General features: G+C 53.8%; 7 protein-coding genes across 7 annotated transcripts; 4 read left to right on the top strand and 3 right to left on the bottom strand.

Moving 5' to 3' along the window:
• Positions 1-2,126: 2,126 nt before the first annotated feature.
• ATP23 (Mitochondrial inner membrane protease atp23) lies at positions 2,127-2,852 on the bottom strand (the record flags this gene model as incomplete). The annotated part of the gene is made up of 1 exon (XM_051470504.1): positions 2,127-2,852. One exon carries the CDS (start codon positions 2,850-2,852, stop codon positions 2,127-2,129), a length of 726 nt encoding a protein of 241 aa, XP_051325992.1.
• A 377-nt stretch (positions 2,853-3,229) lies between these two features.
• J4E85_006265 (uncharacterized protein) lies at positions 3,230-4,885 on the top strand (the record flags this gene model as incomplete). The annotated part of the gene is made up of 2 exons (XM_051470505.1): positions 3,230-3,284; positions 3,348-4,885. The coding sequence occupies 2 exons, from the start codon at positions 3,230-3,232 to the stop codon at positions 4,883-4,885; spliced, it is 1,593 nt and encodes a 530-aa protein (XP_051325993.1).
• A 275-nt stretch (positions 4,886-5,160) lies between these two features.
• Positions 5,161-6,427, bottom strand: ARK1 (Serine/threonine-protein kinase ark1; the record flags this gene model as incomplete). The annotated part of the gene is made up of 2 exons (XM_051470506.1): positions 5,161-6,276; positions 6,326-6,427. The coding sequence occupies 2 exons, from the start codon at positions 6,425-6,427 to the stop codon at positions 5,161-5,163; spliced, it is 1,218 nt and encodes a 405-aa protein (XP_051325994.1).
• A 340-nt stretch (positions 6,428-6,767) lies between these two features.
• J4E85_006267 (uncharacterized protein) lies at positions 6,768-7,627 on the top strand (the record flags this gene model as incomplete). Its single annotated transcript, XM_051470507.1, has 2 exons — positions 6,768-7,078; positions 7,129-7,627. The coding sequence occupies 2 exons, from the start codon at positions 6,768-6,770 to the stop codon at positions 7,625-7,627; spliced, it is 810 nt and encodes a 269-aa protein (XP_051325995.1).
• Positions 7,628-9,423: 1,796 nt separating this feature from the next.
• Positions 9,424-14,410, top strand: J4E85_006268 (uncharacterized protein; the record flags this gene model as incomplete). Its single annotated transcript, XM_051470508.1, has 4 exons — positions 9,424-10,892; positions 10,943-12,520; positions 12,571-12,847; positions 12,902-14,410. 4 exons carry the CDS (start codon positions 9,424-9,426, stop codon positions 14,408-14,410), a joined length of 4,833 nt encoding a protein of 1,610 aa, XP_051325996.1.
• Positions 14,411-14,972: 562 nt separating this feature from the next.
• On the top strand, positions 14,973-15,854 carry J4E85_006269 (uncharacterized protein; the record flags this gene model as incomplete). The annotated part of the gene is made up of 2 exons (XM_051470509.1): positions 14,973-14,991; positions 15,046-15,854. The coding sequence occupies 2 exons, from the start codon at positions 14,973-14,975 to the stop codon at positions 15,852-15,854; spliced, it is 828 nt and encodes a 275-aa protein (XP_051325997.1).
• A 477-nt stretch (positions 15,855-16,331) lies between these two features.
• Positions 16,332-18,677, bottom strand: J4E85_006270 (uncharacterized protein; the record flags this gene model as incomplete). The annotated part of the gene is made up of 4 exons (XM_051470510.1): positions 16,332-17,120; positions 17,169-18,047; positions 18,096-18,583; positions 18,635-18,677. The coding sequence occupies 4 exons, from the start codon at positions 18,675-18,677 to the stop codon at positions 16,332-16,334; spliced, it is 2,199 nt and encodes a 732-aa protein (XP_051325998.1).
• Positions 18,678-18,971: the final 294 nt, after the last annotated feature.

An 18,971-nucleotide genomic window follows, 5' to 3' on the forward strand; every position in this document is an offset into this window, starting at 1 on the left:
CTTGTAGCTCCTCATCTTCTAGACCCGGTGAGCCCTCACATGAACACACCGCCAACATCATCTCCAAATTCAGTATTTGAACAGCGAAAAACGGAAAGGGGTGTTGAGAAAGATTCCATGAGTTCCGCGCCGCCTCACATCGACATGAGGAAGACTTCCACGCCGAAGAGGTAAGAACACCAGGTTGAAACAGATGTTTAGTCATCTACGTCTCCAGAGTCAAGCTCCATGGCTGCGATCAGTCCCACGAAATCCAGCGCAGCGCAAAGGTCACATAGGAGTATCTTCACATCATTTCGCAATTCTCGGACCGAAGTCGTGGGCGCACCTAGATTTCATGATGATCTCTTCCGATGGCGATCGCGCAAAGAGATGGCAAGCCAAACAAATGACACAGCATGATAGATGTCACACAATATTTTGAGCGCTTGGAGAAGTTGGGAGGTCATTGAATTGGAAGATCTTGCCGATGAGCGAAAATCCCTTTACACACACGAAGATGCCAGTGCACATCTGGACATCTCTCTTTGCAAGATAGCAATGGATATCCACTTCTGGCGATCAAAGCTTCTTGATCTCGCCGAAGGGGCTCAGACACACATCGCCTCCTTATACCAGATTTTTCGACAAATTTTCCTCAAAGATCGCTCTCGCGCTTCGATGGAAGCCTGGAGGCTCATTCACTCCATCGTCATAGCTCATGATTCGTACCGCGTTCGTTCCCGATGCCCGATCAAACCTCCAGATGCATTTCCAGAGAGAAGCCGGATCAGCATGATCCAAGCATCTCTGGACCCTAAGGTACATGAGGACAGGCGGACGCGTAGATCTCATCAGACGTGATTTCGTCGATCTCGCTCGAGCATGAACCTGAGTAGCTCCAGTAGACCTGAGCACCGACATGGTATCTTTGTTCATCAATATCGCAAAGCTCAGAGAATGGCTGCCGCTAACGGTACAACAACCTATTCGCAATCAGCTACCAATCTTAGAAATTAATACAAGGAAACCTACCAAGCCGACCAGACTCATACCCAACCCCACGTCCTCGATCCTCGCCGCACCACCAGTCGTAGCCGGCACCGTCATCCCTGTCGTAGGAGTCGCAGTTGGATGAGCCGCAATTGACTTCGAAGCAGCGAGAGAAGCCGCCACTTGTGCGGGCGACAAAGTCTTCGCTGGATTTCCATACGGCCTAGACACGACTTTTGACGCAGTCTCATCTTGATCGTCAGGTAGGGGCACATCAGGCACTTCAAAGCCTCCAGTCGGTTTAGGTGGTTGGAAGCCTCCAGTCATTTCAGGTGCGTCAAAGCCTGGTGTCGCTTCAGGGTCTGGTCGGTCGGCTGGCCGGTATGGGTTGGGTGCTGCTGGCGCGGGTGCGATGGGTTCGATGATTTGGGGTTTTGGGGGGTTGGGGATGCGTGGTGGGGGGATGAATGCTGCTGATGATGTTGCGACGAAGAGGGTGTACAGTAGGGTGTATGGTAACATTATGACAGGTATGGGATGATTTTAGTTTGGATGTGATGATGAGGTATTGACGGGACGAGACTAGATGGTGAGGGATGCGCATCGCAAAATACTACTTGTTGTATATAGGCGTCCATGATCATGATGTATGTGGGTTTCAAGGCGCCCGGACTACATGGGCAGTGTTGTGCTAGCCGCTTATTGTTGTTGCGGCGCAGCGAAAATCAAGGGCGGAAAATACGCCCTGCAGCCCCGCGATTCGGGCGATGCACGCCATGGCTTGATGCGTAATTTTAAAGGTTGGGGGCCCAAAACACCAACCTCTGATATTTCCAAGAACTTGAAGAGGATGTGCTCTGATTACTCACATCGTTCCTCAGCCCACATCCTTTTCATGTTCTTGCCTACTCCTAGACGCAGTAATAGTCGTAGGCAAGAACATGAAAAGGATGTGGGCTGAGGAACGATATGAGTAACCGAGAGTTCTACTCTCGAACCGAACAGAGAGGAGATGTGCGCGCCACCACGCCCTCTGAGACCTTTCTTAAAAACGCCATCGCTATGCAAACACAAGGGTAATAACACACCGACAAACCACCGCTTCAGTCACATGTCTAAACGAACGAACCAACCACATCTCCTTGCTCTCCAGATCATCGATAAACCTCGTCAAACGGCCTGGTATCCCGGAAACAACTTTCCCACACCTCATTCACTACTTTCCCAGCATGCTCTTGATCCTTTATGCCCGGCCTCGCCATCATACTCAGCGTCGCCCTCCTCCTAACACAAGACTGTAATTGTTCCATGATATTCCATTGATTCCTCGTGAAAAACTCTCTCGAGAAACGACATTCGCCGCTGAGTGTGGATGCGCGAATCTCTAGACAAGCCTGGTGGCGCAGGTTCTCGGGTTCGACTTTGAACTTCAGATGGTCCCACGCGTGAACCATCTCATGCGCCATGGTGTCTTCCTGGTGCCCGCGATTACGGAACTTGTTCGCGCAGAGCAGGATGCCGTGGTCGAGGGAGAAGCCACCAGATTGCTCATTCGTGCACATGCGACAGAGTATGTTGTCTTTGTTCAGGTCGCCGCCTAGTTTGTACACTTCGTCCGACATGAAGCGTATGATAGGACTGTACTTCAAGAGGTATTCCTTGTTCGACTCGCAGCGCTTGCATATTGAGTCGGCTTTTATCTTGTCCATCTCGTTGAAATAGCCTTTTTCTAGTTCGACGTCGCGGGAGCCTGTCATGCGGCCGAGCATTATGTTGAAGGTGCTGCTCCAGGTGTAATATACGGGGTCGATCTTTTGGGGCGGCGGTTGGGCCATTGCGGAGAGGGATGCGCCGTCGGGCGCTGTCTCGGGGTTTGCCATCGTGGTAGGGCGTGGAGTGACGTTCGAGTTCGATTACGGGGGGATCAAGCGTTGGGCGTGCAGGTGTTGCGTGGCGTATAGATGTTTGCTGTAGGGCGTGGCATGTTCCTGATTCCCGTCGCGAAAAGTTTAGGTGGAGATGGAGATGCAGCTGGTAGCGCGGGGAACCAATCGGAGGGAAGACGTCACCGCGTACCAGGGAAGCCGAAGATCGCTTGCGAGGAAACTTGGGCTGCTTACAGTCATCCATTGCGCGACAACACACGAACTGCGTGTTCATATAGCACACGACGCGTTGTACATATCTCGCCTGTCTTCTTCTCTCACACACCCGTCACAACCGCCACTTTGATCCTCTCGTGACTCCTTCCGTCGCAATGGCCGTCCACATGCGCAAGCAGCCCGGCCAGCTCACCGTGGTAATAAAACTCGGTAAATACACAACCGTACATATGCCACATCGACAAGAAGAGAGCACCTAACCGACACACCTAGGAACCTCATCCATAGTCGACGAAAAAACCCACCAACCCCTCCTCTCCATCCTCTCCCTCATCGTCGAGACAGCATGCAGTCTGCGCGCCGCCGGCCACCGCGTCGTAATCGTATCTTCGGGCGCCATTGGTGTCGGTCTACGGCGCATGAACCTTCCACGTCGTCCAAAACACCTCCCACAAGTCCAGGCGCTCGCTGCCATCGGACAGAGTAGACTGATGTCTCTATGGGACCAGCTGTTTGGCCACTTGGAGCAGCCGATTGCTCAGATACTGTTGACAAGGAACGACATTGCGGACCGGACGCAGTATCAGAATGCGCAGAACACGTTTATTGAGCTGCTGAGCATGGGTGTCATTCCAATTGTGAATGAGAACGATACTTTGGCGGTTACTGAGATCAAGTTTGGTGACAACGATACGCTGAGCGCCATTACATCGGCCATGGTCCAGGCGGATTATCTTTTCCTCATGACCGATGTGGACTGCCTGTATGACAAGAACCCTCGCACAAACCCAGATGCCAAGTCTATACCTGTCGTAGAAGACATTGCGGAGCTGGCAGCAGATGTCAGTTCGGCGGGCAGTTCGCTGGGTACTGGCGGTATGAGCACAAAGATCGTGGCCGCAAGACTAGCAACAAGCGCAGGTGTCACAACAGTCATCACAAAGAGCAGTAAACCAGGCAACATCTCCGGCATCATCGCACACGCCGAGAAGCAAAGAAAATCACGAATGTCAAGTCGAAACTCCGTCACCAACTTCCAAGACGAAGGCGCACCACTCGCACAAGCCGCCTCTCAAGACTCCAACCACGATCTCTCAGCATCCACATCCACACTGGACAACCAACAACTAACCGGCCTCTCCTCACCCAAATCAGAAGAGCCAGTCCCCCTCCACACACGTTTCCTGCCCATATCCAACCCCATCCGCGACCGCTACTTCTGGATTCTCCATGGTCTCGCACCCCACGGCACAATCTACATCGACCAAGGCGCGTGGGCAGCTCTAAGCGACAAAGCAGGTCTCCTCCCCGTGGGAATCGTAGAAGTAGACGGCCATTTCGCCCAACAAGAAGCCGTACGCATTGTAGTCGTCAAACGCCTCTCCAACCCACCCCACTCACCCAAACCGACGACTCAAACACCAACGACGCCCCAGCCGCCCAATACACCCGGCGCCCTAGCTCACGGCGTCCACGCACCAATTCCTATCCGAACACCACTCACGCACTCATCTTCGTCATCGTACTCGATGTCCTCTTCCCAGACACTATTGCAGCATCCCCCCAATTTCGAATTGCACAACCCTGCGCCGTTTGAGATAGGGAGATGCGTGGTGAACTATTCCGCGACGGAGATTAGGCGTATCAAGGGATTGCATTCTACGCAGATTAGCGAGGCGTTGGGGTATGCGGATAGCGAGTATGTGGCGTTGAGGGAGAATATTGCGTTCTTTGGGGGTGAGAGGAGTAGGCCTAGTACGCCTGATTTTAGGCATGGGGAGAAGAAGGGTGAGGGAGTCGAGGCGCATTGATGATCGTAGCGAGACATAGGATCTAGCAAGACGAGCTTGCTCACGACGCAGACATTACAAAACGAGAGTGCTTTGCGTGTCAAGCTTGAAATTCTTGAATTGAATGAGTGATGGGATGTACTCCCAATTACGATACCAACCAACGCCAGCGGCAAACCCAAGACGCCGAGCAATGCGACTAAAGACAAGAAATTCAGTGACTACCGTGCGGAACGCCCCTTCGCCGTCGTACATGTTAGACATTATGTGAAGTTGGAACACCACCAAGACGAAGCTTAGTAGCTCTCCTCAGACTGCTCCGAGCTGCTGCGTACCTTGCCGCCAGATGTGCGCTCGTAGGCTCGTGAGCTGCCCTTGCAGTGCTTGAGGATCCAGGGGTGTACCTCGACATCCTCAAGCGCGATACGCTTCTCCGGGTCCAGCACGAGTAGTTTCTTGATGAGATCCCGCGCTTCTGAGCTGACGAAGCTCGGGACTGTGTACTCTCCCCTCGCAATCTTGCGCTGTGTCATGACTTGCGTGTCCTCGAATGGCGCTTCACCGACTAGGAACTCGTACGTCAGGACACCTAAGCTCCATAGATCGACCTTCTCGGAGTAGAAGTTGTCCTTGCCGCCACCGCGAAGCATCTCCGGGGGCAGGTAGTCGAGAGTTCCGCACATGGTGTTGCGGCGGTTGTTGGGCGCGTGTACCGACCAGCCAAAGTCGGAAATCTTGATCTCGCCATGGATGCCGACGAGGATGTTTTCGGGCTTGATATCGCGGTGCATGACGTGCTTCTTGTGGAGGTACTTGAGTGCTGCGGCCATCTGGGCTACATATTGTGCTGCCTTCCATTCGGGGAAGCGTTGCTCCTTGCGGAGGTGCTTGTATAGTTCTCCTTTACCAGCGAATTCGAGGATGAGGAAGATGCGCTTTGCGTCGTGGAAGTGGCCAAAGAGCTTGAGGATATTGGGGTGCGTGAGATGTGATTGGATCTCAATCTCTCGTCGGACCTGCTTCTCGACTTTGCCTTGCTGGATCTCAGACTTGTGGAGCACCTTCAGGGCACACACGAAGCCTGATGAGCGCTCCTTGGCAAGGTAGACGCGACCAAACTTTCCCTTTCCGAGAGGCTTGCCGATGTCAAACATGCCCAGATGCCATTGTTTGGGTGTTGCAGGGTTTGAGGGAACGGTGTAGATGGCGGAGTCGGTGAGCGTGCGGCGATGTGATTGGTGCTGTTCTGAGGGTCGGCTGGAGCTTGCTGAGATGGTAACCTTGGCAATGTTTGCCGTCTTTGCGTTTTGCGTAGCGAGCTTCTGTAGTGTCTGATGGGGCAGCTTCATGCGGTTCGCAGCTGATTGGGAGGACGATAGGCCAGCTACCGTTACGGTTGTGGATGCAGATGGCTGGGTGTTGTTAGAAAATGCCCTCCATGCGAGATCGGGCAGTACACACCTTCACCTTGTGGTAAGTGGACGTAGAAGTAACGTGCTCATCGTTCTCGTCGTGGATGGTGGTGCGCTCAAAGGCGGCTTCGAGGTTTGCGACGTCGGCCATGATGATGTCGAAATGCAAGCTGGAGCGACAGGAGGCAAGCAATAGGGCCACGAAAGACCACTGATAGCTATATTATGCTATGGGATGGGTGACAGTTGGTGGGTGTGGATGTTTGCAGGGTTCGAGGACGGATGGCAGCTAGTTAACCCAGACAAACAAGTGGGTTTCGTGCGTTGTCAAGGAAACAGCCATCGGCCATCGGCCATCGGCGGTCGGAGCGCTGGTTCGCGCCCCACCACGCTGAAGCTCCCCGCCATCGCCATCGGATCCACCTGCAGGTGTCTGCGAACAATTTATACACACAGCATTCTTCAGGGTCTCGTCGCGTAAGTCCCCAGTTATGGCTTCCCTCAATGGCGCGCCCGCCGACACTGTGGCACCCGGTGTCGCCGACACATCCATTACCAAGGAAGGCTTCAAGATCACCACGCGCAAACTGCCCATCCTCAAGGCCGGCCCAATAGAGGACATGACCAAGAAGCTCGGAATAGCGCCGCCCGAGATGATATTCGGAGACAACATGATGCGGATAGAACACGCCCAGAGTGGCTGGTATATTGAGTTCAATGCCTTCGATGCGCTGGATCTGGTGGACAAGACAGGCGAGAAGATGTTCAAGGTCTCCTACTCGAAAGAGTGGCAGCAAAATAGGTAAGACCAAAGAAACAGTACAGAGAGACCCTGTAGCTAACTCAGATCAGACAGAAGCAATTTGAGGACATCAAAGAAGTCGTGAAGCCGTTCGACTGGTCCTACAGCACAGATTACAAAGGCACCACACCACCAACGCCCGCCTTCGAGCCTACCGAGACCCCTATACCACTCCACCTTCTCAAGCGTCCCGACCCGATACACTTCTTCGACGAGCTGGTACTCTACGAAGACGAGCTAGCGGACAACGGCATCGCCATGCTATCCTGCAAGATCCGCGTCATGCCACAGCGCTTGCTCCTCCTTGTGCGCTTCTTCATGCGCTTGGATGATGTTGTATTCCGGATACGCGACACGCGCGTGTTTGTCGAGTTTGGGGACAACGTGGTGCTAAGAGAGTACACGGCGAGGGAGGAGAAATATGAGGAAGTGCGGAAGAAGCTCGCAGGACGGAAGGAAGACGTGCTTGCGATAATGCGAGACCCTAACCGCTTGGCGGAACATATACCTATAGTGGAGCAGAAGATTGAGGGGTTGCAACTGAAGTGAGCAAGCGCGGCTCGACAGAACCTTGATCATCACTCATCAGCCCAAAACCAAAAGCACTAAACGCGCGGAGGCACAACGGCGACCCAAAACTGCGTCGACAATCCCAAGGTCAGTCTGACCGGTGCATACGTTGATTAGGCCTTCGCTCATCGCCTGTTCAGTAATCACGCGAACAACCAGGAAGCACGCCTCTTGCCCCTGGAATCCGCCGTCTGACAGGCCTCAATCCCAGGCGATATATACTCTCGTTCCAGAATTCCCATCGAATACACGCCAATAAGCTTAGCTGGACACAAGATCCTGATTATCAAATCACTACTCAGTACATACCGCCTAGACAAGGGGCCGGCATAAGGTCTGCATGTGGACTGCATGTGGACGGATAGCGAAGGAGAGTTTCACCGCTCTCGAGCAAGATAGCCTTTACAATGCAACCCCGATTACATAAACGGATGTTGTTGACTGAAAGCTGTCTGACCTCCCAAGAGCGCCGCTACTAATGAGGCTTGCAACCTCATGCAAGGTCCATGGCTGATACAGCAGTAATGGTGCGAGTCTGAACATCTACGTACAGCTATGGTCAATGCCGCTCTGTGTCCTGGTACCGAGTTTGTGCACAGTCGTCCAATGTATTGTTGCGCGCCTCGAAATCTTGCTGTCACTGCGCCCAGACAGGCCTCGAGTACATTCGTCTCTGATCCTGACTATGGAAGCGCAGAATTGAAACTCAATCGCTAGACTCCATCCACGTTGTCCAAGTGTCTTCGCTCGTTGATCTTGATCAGCGATCCCACCGTGCGCGAACGTTTAGGGCCCGTAGGGCGGTTCCTGCTGTATTGCTTCCCCTCAAAAAGCAATTAGGTTCTGTCGATGCCGACACAAGCAAGTGACACTGCGTTAGCGCTGCCTGACATAACCAAGGAGACGCGTCCGCCTGCCAACATCAAACGGAGATTACGTTCGTCCGAGATTGGCCTTGTTCAGGGTTCCGTTGTGCACCGCCCCATATTACGACCGGCGGAGAGTGGAAAGTTGACGGTCCTCAACAGACTGGAAATCACCGGCATTTGTACAACAGATAGCCGCTGCTCGGATGGTCCGGATGGCTGGAATGACGACAAGGGTTTGTACGATAGGATAACGGGTACCGAAGACGCGAGAGTGCATGGCAGGCGTAAGGAGGATCCCGAGCGATCTCTCGTCCGAAAGCAGTAAGCTGTCGATCGCGGACCAACATAAGCGTTTTCGACGGGCAGCCGCAATCTTGCTTTACGACCACCAGAATCACGCAAAGAGTGCGCATCGAGCGCAGAAGCTGCCTCGTCACGACAGCCACCGCATGTCTGCTTCCATTACGGACTGTGATGGTGGGCGGATTGCTTGGCAACACCCTCATCCGTGGCCGTCCGGCCTGTGATGTCATATTCAACATTGAGAAAAGCAGTCTCGGCGCCCAGTGTTGTCGCACTAATTGCGGCCTCGAACAAATACGCATCGAGCATGCTGAACTTGGATCCGCTCACTTTGAGTCCGGCCCGCGTAGCGCACGCACGTCCCAATCATCTACTGCGGCGAAGGACGAATCTCAATCCACAGGCCCAGCCATCTCGTCCGAGGCCATGGCAGATGGTGCAAGACTAACCGCGGCCATGGGGAGATTCCGCTATCCGGGGTGCTATGACAACATAGGCCCAACGTGGCTAACAATTGATATATGTTAGATAGTCGCAGGTGGGCACCAGCAATACATCATCGACGCCGACGTTACTCGCCATCACTTGCCGTTGAAAATCACCATGGCTGACCACCAGTCCCACGGCGAGACTTTCATGTCGAGTACGTCGCAGTCACATCAAACACATTTCAGCTCTTCCACCCAATCGGGGTCAGGAACCCAGACTCCTCCCCACGGCGTCACGCGAACTACTTCTGGTCGTCCGACCTACTTCCCAGATGGTCATGCTCACGGCACCCACGGAGTCTTCTCATCACACTCCTACACGCATGAATCGTCGACCGCACATGAAACATCAACCGGCGCAGGCTTGTTTTCCTCCACCGATGGCACTGAATCCCAGCACAGGCAAGAGGAAGTCGTGCCGCTCGAGAAAGTCAACACATCGAGCTCCTCAGATTCTTCAGACACGCGGTTAGGATCTAATGGACAAGCCCCGAAAGTCAAGCGAACCGGCACTTCATCCTCTTACGAAGATGCAGCCCCAGCCACTCTTCAACGCCGAGTCACACGGGCTGAGATCGACGACGACGGCAGGCAGGAGTTGGCGCGCATCTTCACCTCACAGTCAAAAGTGACTCAGCAGATGAGCATTGCGCAGCCAAACGATCCCCGTGTGGACCCCTCCAACGAGGCTTTTGATCTCAGCAGGTTTTTGAACATGTTCCGGAATCAGCTGGAGGGCGAGGGCATCGAAATGAAGAAGGTCAATGTTGTGTACAAGAACCTGGACGTCTTTGGTTCGGGCAAGGCTCTGCAGCTTCAGAGCACTGTTTCAGACATGTTCATGGCACCCTTCCGAGCTAAGGAATTCTTTGGCAAGTCGGAACGCAAGCAGATTCTCCACAGCTTCGACGGTATCATACGAGCTGGCGAGCTGTGTGTTGTCCTTGGTCGTCCCGGCTCTGGTTGCTCCACACTTCTCAAGGCTCTCACTGGAGAGCTTCATGGTTTGGACACGGATGACTCGGTCATCCACTACAACGGCATTCCCCAGGAGCGTATGCGCAAGGAGTTCAAGGGAGAGACAGTGTACAACCAGGAAGTCGACAAGCACTTTCCTCATCTGACTGTAGGTCAGACACTGGAATTTGCCGCGGCTGTCAGAACACCATCGAACCGACCCGGCGGAGCGAACCGCGATGAGTTCGCCCAGTTCATGGCAAAGGTCGTCATGGCCGTACTTGGGCTGAGTCACACCTACAACACCAAGGTCGGAAACGATTTCGTTCGTGGTGTGTCAGGTGGAGAGAGGAAGCGAGTCTCCGTAGCTGAGATGCTACTCGCCGGCGCTCCATTTGCGGCATGGGATAACTCGACACGAGGATTGGATTCAGCCACTGCGTTGAAGTTCGTCAAGGCTCTGAGGGTCGGTTCCGACTTGGCTGGAGGTGCTGCTGCGGTGGCTATCTACCAGGCTAGTCAAAGCGTGTACGACTGCTTTGACAAAGCTGCTGTCCTCTACGAAGGTCGCCAGATCTACTTCGGACCCGCCAATGAGGCCAAGGACTTCTTTGAGCGTCAAGGATGGTAAGAATTCCAAAATGACGAGTCACCTGACAACAACTAACGCAGAACAGGTACTGCCCCCCTCGTCAAACCGCTGGAGACTTCCTCACAGCCGTTACCAACCCACAAGAAAGGCAAGCCAAAGAGGGCATGGAGAACAAGGTGCCTCGCACACCGGAAGACTTTGAGAAGTACTGGCGCGAGTCCCCTGAGTACCAGGCGCTTCTTGAGGAGATCAAGGACTTCGAAGCAGAGAACCCAGTCAACGAGCACGGCACTCTCGAGCAACTACGCCAACAGAAGAACTACATCCAGGCTAAACACGCTCGTCCCAAGTCACCTTACCTCATCAGCGTCCCGATGCAGATCAAGCTCAACACTCGACGAGCGTACCAACGCATCTGGGGCGATATCGCCTCTACAGCAACACAAGCTGGTCTCAATGTCGTCATCGCTCTTATCGTCGGTTCCATTTACTTCGGTCACTCTACAGGCTCCAGCTCGTTCCAAGGTCGCGGAGCTGTCATCTTCCTGGCCATTCTCTTCAACGCTCTTACTTCCATCGGTGAAATCGCAGGTCTATACGCCCAGCGGCCTATCGTCGAGAAGCACAACTCCTACGCCTTTTACCACCCGTCTACCGAAGCTATAGCTGGTATTGTTGCCGATATACCTGTCAAGTTCATTCAGGCAGTCGTCTTCAACATCATTCTGTACTTCCTGGCCCAACTGCGGTACACTGCAGGACAGTTCTTCTTGTTCTTCGTGGTTACTTACATGGCAACCTTCGTCATGGCAGCTATCTTCCGAACGACTGCTGCTGTTACCAAGACCGCATCGCAAGCCATGGCAGGCGCTGGTGTCTTGGTCCTCATTCTGGTCATCTACACTGGTTTCGTCATCCGCATCCCCGAAATGCCTGACTGGTTCGGCTGGATTCGCTGGATCAATCCAATCTTCTACGCATTCGAGATCTTGCTTGCGAACGAGTTCCACGGGGTCGACTTTCCCTGCGATGCCTTCATCCCGTCAGGACCTGGATACGCACAAACTGGCGACTCATTCATTTGCAACACACAGGGTGCAGTCGCCGGACAGACGTTCATCAACGGTGACAGCTACATCGAAGTCTCATACTCCTATTCTTGGAGCCATGTGTGGCGCAACTTTGGTATCCTCTGGGCTTTCCTGATCTTCTTCATGGTCACCTACTTCGTCGCTGTTGAGGTCAACTCTTCCACATCCAACACTGCCGAGCAACTCGTCTTCCGTCGTGGACATGTTCCCGCATACATGCAGCCTGGTGGCAAGGGTTCCGATGAGGAGTCTGGAGAGACGCAGACAGGAGAGCATGAAGGTGCTGGTGATGTTAGCGCTATTGAGGAGCAAAAGGGTGTCTTCACGTGGCGCGACGTTGTCTACGACATTGAGATTAAGGGCGAGCCGCGTCGTCTGCTCGACCATGTCTCTGGTTTTGTCAAGCCTGGTTCGATGACTGCACTTATGGGTGTCTCGGGAGCTGGCAAGACCACGCTCCTGGATGCTCTGGCTCAGCGGACCACAATGGGAGTCATCACTGGAGACATGTTTGTCAATGGCAAGCCTCTTGACCCTGCCTTCCAACGCTCAACCGGTTACGTGCAGCAACAGTAAGTTTTCCAGCTTATATCTGTCTTATCACAAGTACTAACCATCCCAGGGATCTTCATCTCGAGACTTCGACCGTCCGTGAAGCGCTACAATTCTCTGCCATGCTACGCCAACCAAAGAGTGTTAGCAAGAAGGAAAAGCACGAATACGTCGAAGAGGTCATCAAGATGTTGAACATGTCCGACTTCGCCGAAGCTGTTGTCGGTGTGCCTGGCGAGGGCTTGAACGTCGAACAGCGCAAGCTTCTGACAATTGGTGTTGAGCTTGCCGCGAAGCCCAAGCTGTTGCTCTTCCTTGATGAACCTACCTCCGGTCTTGATTCACAGGTCAGTACCATTGCATTATCTGACGTGAGATCATGATTGCTAACTTATGCGCAGAGTTCCTGGTCCATCATCGCCTTCCTCCGCAAGCTCAGCTCGGCTGGCCAAGCCATCCTCTGCACCATCCATCAGCCCAGCGCCATCCTCTTCCAAGAGTTCGACCGTCTCCTCTTCCTTGCCCGCGGTGGTAAGACCGTCTACTTCGGCGAGCTCGGCGAGAACTCTCAAACACTCCTCGACTACTTCCAGAACAATGGTGCACGCAAGTGCGGTGAAGACGAGAACCCAGCTGAATACATGCTGGAGATTGTCAACGCCGGCAAGAACGATAACGGTCAGGACTGGTACGAGGTGTGGAGAGAAAGCGAAGAAGCCAAGGGCGTCCAAAGGGATATCGACCAACTCCACGAGGCCAAGAAGAGCGAGGAACTCAACATTGCAGCAGAAACCGGTGGCGGCGAGTTCGCCATGCCATTGACCACGCAGATCGTCGAATGCACATACCGAGCCTTCCAGCAATACTGGCGCATGCCCGGCTACGTCATGGCTAAATTCGGTCTCTGTGCCATCGCGGGTCTCTTCATCGGTTTCTCTTTCTACAAGGCCAACACGAGTTTAGCAGGCATGCAGACGATCATCTTCTCGGTTTTCATGCTTACTACCATCTTCTCGTCGCTTGTGCAGCAGATCCAACCCCTCTTCGTCACCCAACGCTCTCTCTACGAGTCTCGCGAGAGGCCGTCCAAGGCATACAGCTGGATCGCCTTCATGATCGCCAACATCGTTGTGGAGATACCCTACGGCATCATCGCCGGTGTCTTCATGTTTGTGACATTCTACTACCCCGTGGTTGGTGTGAGCCAATCCAGCGAACGCCAGGGCTTGGTCCTGTTGTTCTGCATGCAACTCCTCATCTACACATCCACTTTCGCCGACATGACCATCGCAGCGCTACCCGACGCCGAGACAGCGTCTGGCCTCGTTTCTCTCCTTACTCTCATGAGCATCCTGTTCAACGGTGTCCTGCAGCCTCCGGACCAACTCCCCGGCTTCTGGCTCTTCATGTACCGCTGCAGTCCCTTCACATACTGGATCGGCGGCATGGTCTCCACCATGCTCTCCGGCCGCCAAGTCGTCTGCAGCGAACGCGAAGTCTCCGTTTTCGACCCCCCAGCCGGCCAAACATGCGGTGCCTACCTCGCCGACTACGCCGCTGTCGCCGGCGGCACTATCCAGAACCCAGACGCGACTGCTGCCTGCAACTACTGTTCCCTCACCAACGCAGACCAGTTCCTGGCTGGTTCTTCGATTTACTACGGCGAAAGATGGAGGAACTTCGGCATCATCTTTGCTTTCATCGGGTTCAACGCCGGTATTGCTATTCTCACTTACTACCTCTTCCGCGTTGCCAAGCTTAGCTCGTTTAAGAGCTTCTTCCATAAGAACAAGAAGGGCGCGAAGGCCAAGGGTACAGCGGATAAGGCACAGGAGGGTGCTGAGAAGGCGGCACAGCAGGGTGGACACCCTGGTGAGAGGAGTGGGGAGAAGGACGCTGGTACTGCTTAAGCGTTTTGAAAAGTAGTCGTTGATGTTTTTTGAGCGATTTGTTTCTTTCTCTTTCGTATGCATAGATTTTTTGGGTTATCTTGTTTAATCAGTAGTTAATATCACATATTGATCTTCAATCATTCAGCTCGTGGTTCCTCGGTGAAAACGAACAACATCAGTCTATCTGGAGCATTGCTCACACTGAAATTGTCAATATCTTTAGTGGTGGTTGGCGATGCTAATAGCTTCGTAGCAGAGGTGATGCGCAAGACTAAATCAGGAAGTGGTCTATCTTGCTGCTCGAGGGCGCGATGGCTGCATGTAAGGAAGGCGTCTGGGTCACGGGAACACGCGTGCTCGCTCCTTCCCCAACAGCCAACTGCAGCCTGGCCTCCAATATGACGTGTTACGCGACGCGTACTCTCTTCTGATCTCATGTCGCGTTCTCTCGTCTTCACTTCATCACTCACCTTCCGCAGCAAAGATCAGCACCGCCAACTGTCATCCGCAGTAGTGCAACACCGCTACCTCAGTCAACTTATCCACCACTTACCATACCCAAAACCACTACGTTCTCAAGATGGGTCATTGGGGATACGGTGAGTACCAAACATGCCACATATAAACAATCTCATCGACTAACACAACGCCAGGTCTCTTCCAGTCGGACCAGGACTTTGACAACATCAGCGATATGGGACACTTCGCTGGACTCAGCAAACTCGAGGATGAAGCTAAGGCTGCCCTCCGAGCCCAAGGCAAGACCGAGGAGGAAGCAGATCACGCTGTTTACTATAGCATCCATGCCGGTGGTTGCTCAGACAAAGAAGTGGTTCGCAAGTGGCTCGACTCCGGCAATCTTGTCAAGATGATCGCCGAGAGGGAGGCGAAGATCCTGGCCCCACTCACTGGATCATTGAATGAGCAGTGCGAGCACTTGTTCTCCGACCCCTGCTACATGTACGTCATGCTCGGTGCCTGTGCCATGACACACGGATGCCAACTCCCGGCCTCATTCCTCGTCATGCTCAAGAAGGTCTACACCGAAGGCGGCCTCAAGCCCGACGCTCAGCGCCAGATGCATAAGGCTCTGTTCGGTCCAAACGGCTTCAAGAACGGAGTACCATACGACTTCGAGTCAAAGTCCCTCTTGGAGGTGGCCAACTCTGAGCCTGGAGAGCCCGACAATGGACTTGGTTACCGAGGCTTGAATGTTCCGGACCCGCTTCTCTTCAGTCCTGTCAGGACGAACTGTTCTACCTCGCTGGTCGTCAAGGAACTTCGCAGCCAGGCCCTCAAGCCTGATGAGTGCGGTGGTTGTGGTATCGATCACAGGCCGAAGGGCAAGAACCTGCTCACTTGCTCCAAGTGCATGAACCGCAAGTACTGCTCAGTAGCTTGCCAGAAGAAGCACTGGAAGCTTCACAAGAAGGTCTGCGAGCCTGCCGAGGTGTCGTTGTAAGCTGTGGGCTTCCCACGCCCGAGGGCTTCCGAGCGATATGCGTAGTGCAGGACTAGGACTGGGTATCGGCTATGATGGTGAAACGAAGAGAGCAAGATGTGGTAGTCGCACCGTGAAGCGGTCTGGTTCTCATCTGTTATGACATTAGTGTATGTAATATGAGACGAAATACAATCACGACTTACAAGATATATCCATGCAATCATGAATATCGCTGTAGTGGACTAGAAGTACGACCGGGAGCAGATTGTTAAGGAATAGGCATTCATAACACATTGTTATTCGACAAGAAATACCATCTTCGGTGAACCCACCAGAATGAACCCATAACCCAAGGTCTACTCTCACCATCCCACATCAACCCCATGCTGCTCTAACAATACCCAGTACCCCGCCCATCTACACCCACCCTCCAACAGATCAAACATCTCGACCTTCCTTGCGAGACCTATCAACAGCATCCCTATTCACTCCATCCTACCAAGCAAACATGCACTTATTATTCAACAGCCTCGCCCCCAACATATCATACTCATACCGACTAATCCAGCCATCATTGCCATGCCCGCTCAACCGCCCAAACACACTACCACCCTTCCACGCCACAACCTGCGGATCAAAGTCACGCGGCGGCGGCCCCACAAGAATCTCTTTACCGTACCCGGGACGCAACTCACGGAGTCGCATCTCGAGGAACTCGCGTAGACCGGGTGTTTTGGACGCGCCGCCAACGAGCATGATGCCGCCGAAGAAGTCGCGTAGTTTGCGGTCGTCGCCGCGGGCGCCTTGGGAGAGGGATTCGAGGATCGCGGCGTCGAGGGAGTGGATGGGGAGGATGGCGTCGCGGGCTTCTGCTAGCTTGGTCTTTTCGTGGATCGGGTCGCGGAAGAGGAGGGGGGCGCCGTCTGTGTCGCCCATGGGGGTGTCGCGGTCGGGATTGGGCGTGTTGCTGCCTTCGGGACCGGGTGAGCCGGCTACGGAGGAGCGGGGTGTGCCTTCGTTGTCGTTGAGGCGGCCGAGGAGGTTGAAGGGGTTTGGCTGGGGGCGTTGGGGTGTCGAGGCGGGTGCTGTGTTATTTACGGCTTCTGAGGCGCCGTTGATGGTGGGTACGACGGGTTTACCGGCTGCGGCCTCGATGACGGCAATTTGTGCTTGCGAGATGGGGTCGTTGGGTGAGCCGTCGTAGAGATCGACGGATCGTGGCACGACCTTCCTCCTGTTCTCGAGTTTCCGTGCGTTCTCAAAGATGGAAGGCTTGAAGAAACCCTGAATTCGTTAGCAAGGTCCATCTTACATAATTGTTGAGGTACTCACCATGACAGAAAGCATGGTCTCGTCGTACGTCTTGAAAGTGTACTTCCGTGTGTCTTGGCCAGAAGCGCGAAGATGGAAGTCCCACGTTTGTACCGTGACCGAGCCCTCATCCATAGAGCAGAACTTCTGCTTCAGCTCCTCGGCAAGGAGGAAGTCGTATCTCCGCTTTAGGTTCATGTCCGCATATGGGAAATGACCGTAGAGCATCATCTTGATGAACGTCTCGGTCACATCAGCTCCACCCATCTTGAGGTTGACACGGGACTCCTCAGCACATAGCCCCTCGTCAACGCAACAGATCGATGTCTTCTGAGCACCGATATCGACTACGCAGGCAACACCGTAGCCAGCACCGAAAGTAGCCGAAAGCGACTCTTGCTGCAAGCAGACCTTTCCAAGGCCAAGATCCCGCATGAGAATGTCCAGTATCATAGTGACGTATTGTCGCTCGTAGAGGTCTGGTATGATAAAGACGCACTTGTAGTTGACAAGGTCTTTTAACCTGGTAATACCAAGTTGATTCCTGAAAGCCTCTTCTAATATCTTGGAGAGATCATGGTAGATCTGATTACGGTCGCGATAGTCCTTCTCATTGAACGTGCCGTTCCGTATCGGCCAGAACAGCTTGTATCGTGGGTTGGATCTCTCGGGTATCCGCAGCGCATCGTGCCCAGTAAAGAAGTCCGGTGCCTTCTTGGGATCTGCAGGTAGTTCTGTCCACTCGATGCGGTTGATGTCATTGTGTTCGGAGATGATGTCTGGGGGGGATTTTCGGTTGAAGTTGATTACGAGGTCTTTCGAGTTGGGTAGCACTCGTCGCTTATTGGAACGCATCCTCGTCCTAAGTTCGGATGACATGGCCATGTACTGATCGGCAAACTGGTCACAAGTTAGCATCGTCCGTGCAATTAACACCCAAATACTCACATCCTCTCCGAACCACTTCTCAGGCAGCGCATCGGCGGGCACGGCACCTTCGACCTTCATCCGCTTGGGGCTAGGCTCTCCCTCATCCTCCTCGTCCTCACTCTCCTTCCATTTGCGCGCGATGACCATAGGCACAGTTTTCGGGAGTGCGTCCGATCCAAGGCCTATCCTCAAGTTCTGGCTGCCAGGATGTATCACGATGAGCTTGGAGATGTCGGTTCTTGATGCGAAGGAAACCTCGGCATCTTCCATTGTCTCGTCCGCAACCTGTGGTGTCGCCCCTTCCGTTGCTGGCACCCCCAACGCGCGTGCGCGATCCTTATCCCTGGCTTCTTGTACTATGCGCGCCCTCTCTTCATCCTTGGGGTATCGTACGGCGAGGAACTGTTCGTCGCGCTTGAGGAACTCGGTGTAGTAGTTCTTTTGGTTGATCATGCCGACCTGGGGCCATGTCGTAAGGTCCATGTTGTTGTCCGTTCGCTCTAGACCTGCATGCTTGTTAGTTGCCATATTTGCGCTGTGATGTCCCGGTGCCGTACCCTCTTCCCTCAATTGGGCTCTGCCCGATTTCTTTCCAACCATGATGCCGATTCTTTCAGCTGTGTCTGGCAATTGAGGGGGTCGTGAAGTTGCAGTAGCCTTCGCAGGGTTACGTGAGCGTAGGCGGTGTCCAAATCTCGAAGGCGATCAATGCCGTCGTGTCAGCGGGATGACTCTGGTGCGCGCACACCGATATATGCGAAAAGAGTCGTGTTAGGGTCGTACAGTAGCGAAATTCGACCGTGGGTGTAGCTGGGGAGAGGTTCGTTGGCGATGCCGCTCGTCTGAGTGGTGGTGAAGGCTAGCCGGAGGTTGTTCGTCGCGGTCGCGCGTCTG

This window comes from Alternaria conjuncta (genome assembly GCF_024043145.1).
Source record: "Alternaria conjuncta strain BMP 0040 chromosome Unknown scaffold_8, whole genome shotgun sequence".
NCBI lineage: Eukaryota > Fungi > Ascomycota > Dothideomycetes > Pleosporales > Pleosporaceae > Alternaria > Alternaria conjuncta.